General features: G+C 41.6%; 1 protein-coding gene across 1 annotated transcript; it reads right to left on the bottom strand.

The window, feature by feature from the left end:
• Positions 1 to 2,582: 2,582 nt before the first annotated feature.
• Positions 2,583 to 6,003, bottom strand: PNRC1 (proline rich nuclear receptor coactivator 1). The gene is given in 3 exon segments (XM_077750234.1): positions 2,583 to 3,679; positions 5,466 to 5,581; positions 5,584 to 6,003. Coding segments are annotated over 3 exon segments (828 nt in total). The 5' UTR covers positions 5,852 to 6,003; the 3' UTR covers positions 2,583 to 3,235.
• Positions 6,004 to 6,646: the final 643 nt, after the last annotated feature.

Below are 6,646 nucleotides of genomic sequence, written 5' to 3' on the forward strand. Positions count from 1 at the left end.
GGCAGAGGTGGGTGGCTTTGAGTCAGAACAACTCAAGCCCTCCCTCAGACATCTAAATGCTTTTGAGAACATGACAGTTAAAGAACAAGGCATCTGAGAGTCTAGGCCATCTACCACAGCCACAGCTTCTCACAATTCCACCCTGTCTTGGGTGGGCTGCCAGCTGTCCTCTCCCAGACTCACTCTGGGGCCTGATGCGGAGGGGCACAAGCAAAGGGACAGGGCCTAGGTTTTGTTCCTTCTCATCAACAAAGTTGAGTTAGGGCCTTGATAGAGGGCAAGTAAGACAAAAGCAAACAATGTGGATTTTTTAACTAGCTTGATCATGTACTAGGGAAAAGAAATACAAGTGGTTTTCCCCAAGTGTGGCATGACTGGATGCCATTTAAGTTCCACATTTCTATGATGCGCAAGATTTATACTAAAATATTACGAAGGGGGTAATTACATAGTACAGTTGACCCTTGAACACGGGGCAAGGGGTGCCAACTCCCATACAGTCAAAAGTCCAGCCTATTGACCAGAAGCTTAGGAAGAGTTCATTAGCACATATTGTCTATAATATACTGTATTTACAATAAAGTGAGCTAGAGAAAAAAATATTTATGGTACTATTTATATGTTATTTATAAAAGCCCATGTCTAGGTAGACCAGCACAGTTCAAACCTAGTTATTCAAAGGTCAACAGGATGCCTAAAAATCTGAATTCTGGTCCTAATAAAGTGTCCATTATTTGCCTAATACATTCTAGTCTTTTAACTCACAAATCAGATAAACTACCTTAAAATTTGTATTTTAACTTAAAAACCACCTTTAAGTTTGAAAAGAATGATTCCTGTCAACCTTTAATAGTGCAATTTGCTCTTTTATCTTCTTTTTCCTTTATCTGCCTAAAAGGACACTAAAATACTTAGCACCAAGATCAATGCAAATAAAAGTCCTTTGTTACTGTACCAGCAGTATATGCCACTTTATCAGGAATAGTATCAAATTGTACTCTTATCTAAAAGCAACTTCAGTATAAAATACCTCACAGATATGTTCTATAGTGAAGTTCATAGAATGATTTCCACTCACATATAAACCTTTCACTCCTTTACAATTACAAGCCCCCTTTACCAGGATACTAGGTAAAAATCTAGGCCTGAAGCTGGTGACTGCCAAGTATTTGCTTTATACAGCCACAAAACCAGGGACAGTAACACTGGAGGAAATGAAAACCCTCATGAATGGGTTAACTACCTCTACAAAAGGAGCCCAAGAAAGCACCTCCAACCCCAAAGACTCCCATCTACGGGCCATGAAGTGGGTGGGCCCTTAAGACACCAGATCAGCTGGTGCCTTAATCTCAGACTTTCTGGCTAAGTGAATTGAGAAAAATTTATAAGATACTCAGCCCCTCCTATTGTCACAGCAGTCCGAAGAGACTAAGGCTGCGGAATAGTATTTTACTATAATGCCAAAATTATTAACTTTCAAGTAATTTAGCCAACTTTATTCACGCTTTCAAGTATAAAACCTATTTCTACTTTATAATAATCTTATTTCCTTTACCAGTGTGTTAACACTTCTCGGAAAATCTTTTAAAAAATCACAAGATTGAAAGCTTAGTGTTACTTTGTTAGTTTCTCTAAATGCATTTTTTACAGCTAGCTATGTATAACACATAATAATGAAGTATAAGCTTTCTTCTACATACATGCAAGAATGAGGCATTTTATAGCCAGGGCCAAAGAATGGTTGGCTGGATTATGTATGAACTGTGTAAATAAGACTGCAGGCACTTCTGTTAACTAGTTCTCAGATTTTGTGGTGGCTATATATAACAAGTTATCATACCCTCCTGGCACAGCTCATCAGTAACAGTGATTCTAAGGTTATCCACACCACCTGCCTTTGTACAGCTGGAGTGTATCTCCTCTAGCATGAACCAAAATGTGCAAGACCTAAGACTCTTCCATTTATCTTTTCTTGAAAAGACAACAGCATCTCTCATCTATTCCACCTTAGAGAATTATATACCTTCTTAACACCCTTTTCATGTCTAAGTATTGGCTAATTACTCACAAAAACCTTTTCTGTTATTTAAAATAAACTTTAGCTCTGTAAAACTAAAAACAGCACAGGGAAAATTCCTGCTTTTAGAATCTTAAAAGAACAAAGTTTAAAATTCAAACTAAAAATATATAAGCTACTATATTTCAGCAAACTAGCATCCACATCTCCACCTACTTTAACAATTCTACTTCCTTTGGTTCATGTACCACCATTCAATATCATAAGCCAAAACTGTCATTTTCTTTCATTGAAATTATAGGTCAAATGGTACTTTATGAAATAGTTCATGTATAAAAATATATTCTAAGTTATAAGCTTAGCTTTACTTTTGACAACAATTTCCACTGCAAAATGGGGAAATCCTCCCCTTAGAGGTAGTAGGGTGGAATTATTGGACCCTCTAAAAATCAGGACAATTAGTAATAATACTAAGACATTTAGCCAGTAAAATGGAAAGTTAAAAATCCATCTCCTAGTCACACATTCAAAAATGAAGGTCACACAAAAAGAGTCAAGACTAGTATAAAAGGGGGGGGCCAAATTATATTATTATTTAAAAATTTGATTACAACCAATTTTGTTGGCATGAAGATTAGAGGTATTTTAAATTTGAATGGATAAACCAAAAGCCAGAAATTAAGTTTGGTAAAAATGGGAATAGGAGTTTTCCAGTAATTACAGATTAGAAGGCAAAAATCAATTAGGAGAAGAAACACAGACAAACCCCATGTTTACAATGATTGTGCCACAGATTTAAACTTCAGTAGTGCATTAGTAAACTGTTCACATTTAGATCTTCACCTTGAGATTAGATAGCTGTTTCTTTTAAAAAAAATCTCAGTACCTTGTGCAAATAAATCGGTCTTCCATGTGCCTCAGCACACTTAAAATTTCTCCACTGTATATATACAAAACACCTACCATTTGGTAGGGCAAAATACATACTTTCATAACAAAACTATAATGTACCTCTCAAGTATGAACAATATACACATAATACATGGTATACAGTATTTACAAAATATAAAATATAATACAAGTTGTTTGTAATTTTTTAAACTCCTCCTTTGCACTTGTATGTTACAAGGCAGACTTCCATTTCTGTACCAATTTTCTTTTCAAGAGTCCAGGGATTTTGAAAAAAAACGGTTTTACAGACATACTGCAATCTGAGATCTAAGTTTGAACTTTTAGGAGAGTTTTTAAGTGTACTGCCATCAACTCCCTATTTTGGTTGAAATTTTCAATAGTGCTTCCCATCCAGTGACTAGGAGGCTTTGGAAGAACACTAGGAGAAGGTGGATCACTAAACTTTGCCCCAGCATAATTTTCCTTTTGGTTCACTTCTGTTAGAAATGCTGATTTCTTCAAATGCGTATTTTTAATGTTCTCAGTATTTTTAAAAGGCTTTTTTTCCTGCTTCTGAATTATATCAGATGAAACAGAATCCTGCCAAAAGTTATTTTCATTTCTTTTTGCAGAGGTGATCTTGGTTAGTGGTAAGTTATATTTGCTTTTCTGTCTGTTTATCTTTGGTTGTTCACACAAGTGTATACCATGAACAAGCTGGCCGTGGGGAATGGCAATTTTCTCCGATTTTCCCATCTTTGATTTTAAAACCTACAAAGACAAGGAACATAAAAGTGAATACAGTTCATGATAAAAATTACTCACGAACCTCACACCATGTATCTAATATATTTTCTCCTGGACTTTAGTTTCCTGTTCTGATTAAATGTTTGTGCTCACTGCACTTATCAAATAAGCACACATCTAAGCTTATTACTAAAAATATAATCACTGCTGCCACCAATATGGAATGTAGGGTAGGAGTTCTAACAAGGGGGGAAAAAAACCAGTAACCCCAAATTCATCTTTCGGTAACTGTAAGACCATATGCAAACTCCTTTCTTTGACAAAAGCCAGAGGTTTTACAGTAGGATATTGCCAAGAGAAATTTTCACATAATTTCATTTCAGTTGGCTGAATCTGGTTAAAAATAAAAACTTATGTTCACAGATTACTATTTACCTTTTAGACAAGTCCTTTTAAAATCATTCCAAAATAATTTGATTAATAAGAACTATTTTAAGTGAGGAAATGTTTCGATAATGGTTACTAAGTACACAGAAACATGATCTTCCACGTTCTTAGAACAAAATTTCAGAAATCTAAATATCAAAAATTTAAACACTGATCACTACCTTTCAGGTATACATACTTATAGCAAATACATAATCATAAAATTGTTTCCGCCTGCCACTTCCTGGTTTAACTGCTTCAATAACTTTGCGGCACCAATTCTAATCACTTTCGTTAACTCAAGTGATCCTTACAGGAAGCCATTACCCGATGGAAAAGTAGAAGGTAAGTTATTAGTATCACTGCCCTTCCAACACTTGAAATATAGTAGGGTAGCGGGACACAAAAATAGAAAGCTGAGGCACAAGGTAATATTCCATGTCAATTAACTGCCAACAGCGTTCCCTGGTTTTAACAGTTCTATAACGGAGTATTACTGGTAACCAAGAAACAAATACAAAAGCTCGCTTTTACATCATCACTAGTATTTCAGAGCCAGGGAATTTTGAAACCAAAATCTAAGATAATTTAAGTAATCACGGCGGTCAAATTTTGAGTTTTCTTCCCAAAGGCACAGCGAGAGAGAAGCTACAAATCTCTACAGTATTCTTCTAACAAGAAATGGCTCTAACTTTCTGAAGAAAATGAGTTTTAAAGAAATGGCTTTAACACTACGGAGATTGGGTGGCATAACGTCAATTCACCTTACAGCTTCTAAAATTTCATCATTCTGGACACACGCAATAAAACTACCTTTCAATAATAAAGCCCAATACAGTAGAGTGTATATAACAATTCCATTTATCTAATGGACTAGTATGCAAATATTATCGTTTCAAAAAGGCAAGAACTGCCACCGCTCCTGCCGACTTTTGAAAAACAAAAGTACAGCTACGCAGGTCTGCGGGCGAGGGACAGAGCCCCAGGTGGGCCGGCGCCGCACACGCGGCACCTCTCATCTTCGCAAAAAGCAAGCCGAACAGAAGGGAGCTGCTCGTGGCCCACCCAATTCCACAACCGCTCGGTGAGACCGTGCACGCGCACCGCCAACTAGTCTTGGAACTACCAACGGTCTGGGAGCCGAAAGCGGTCGCCCACCCCTTCCCCTACGACTGCCAGCCGGCCTCGCCGCCTTCAAGAGCGCCGGAGCGCGGCGCACGTAGCGCGCGCTGACGTCAGCCTCCCGCGGGCCCCTTCCCTCCCCACCCCACCCCACCCCACCCCGGGCCCGTCCAGTTCTNAGGGCCCCGAATTCCAGAACCCGGCCGGACCCGCCTAAGGGCCGTAACTCCAACAGTCCCCAAGTCCTCATCGAGGCTCTTACCTCTCTTCTGAACGAGGGTTGGCTGGGCGCCGCGGGCGGCACCGGGCCAGGGAAAGGGCTCGCTTCCTCAGTTTGGGTTGCGGCCGCAGGACCCGGGGCCACATTGGCGGCCTGGGNGGGGTGCCTCCCGCCGTAGCTAGACTACAGTTGGACAGAGGTGCTGGGGCGCGAGGCTGAGGGGTCAGACAGGGACCGTCTCCCCCTAGGAAGTGAGGGAGGAAAAGGGTGGGAGGAAGTGCCCGGGGGTCCGGGATCCGGGGTAAAGGCGGCGGGGCCGTAGTCACCATCGGGAGGGCCCCGAAGTAACCGCGGGCGGAAAAGCCCAGGGGCGCAAGACGGCCGCCCAGAACAAGTGGCTCCCGCTGTGGGACGGAGACGACGGTCATAGCTCTAGGAGGTAAGTGGCTCAGCAAGAAGAGGAGGAGGAAGTGAGGCCAGCGATCACAGGGCGGCGGCGGCGGCGGCTGCTGCTAAGAGAACCCGAGTGGAGCGCGGATCATGGTTCGGGCGGTGGCGGCGCAGCAACAAATAGCCTCAGCCTCAGCGCCTAGTGTTGTTATCAGAAGCTCCGCCCTATGCCCGCCCACCTTCCTGCGAGAGCCCAATCAGAATGCGACAGAGAAGACCACGCCCCTCCGGCTCTCCCTCCACCGCCTCCAAGAGACACACACAAACAAGCAGCTTGCTGCAGCCCCGCACAAAGAGCGCACATTGCGCAGGCGCTGCCAACGGGCTCTTTCGGGAAGAGTCGGTCCCGCGAACAATGAAGTTCCGTTTCAGCCCCACCTCCCCCCACCCTTCTTTTTCGCCCCCGCACCTTGCCCTGAAGGCAGTGGTCGGACTCTAGTAGATCATCTAGGCCGAATTGGGAAATGGAGATAAGGGGCGGGAGACAGAGTCGAGAAACATCAAGGCCACTAATGCCTCCTCAGCCACTGACCTTGGGGAAGTGTTTTTTATTTCAAGCCCAGCACTATTACATTTTTTTTTTTTTGAGATTTCAAAGAACGTTATAGGGATTTCGTTCTTAGCAATCATAAGACAATCGGTCCACATTTAAATTATATTTGGAGAAATGTGGCTTACGTTTTCTTCATTACTCAAGCTACCAATGCTGCTCATTAGCCAAGATAACCAGAGTAAGAATTAAGGGAGTGACTTACTGATTGAAATTGGCCCCT

The sequence above is a fragment of the Crocuta crocuta genome, unplaced genomic scaffold, assembly GCF_008692635.1.
Source record: "Crocuta crocuta isolate KB4526 unplaced genomic scaffold, BGI_CrCroc_1.0 scaffold9, whole genome shotgun sequence".
In the NCBI taxonomy this organism is placed as follows: Eukaryota; Metazoa; Chordata; class Mammalia; order Carnivora; family Hyaenidae; genus Crocuta; species Crocuta crocuta.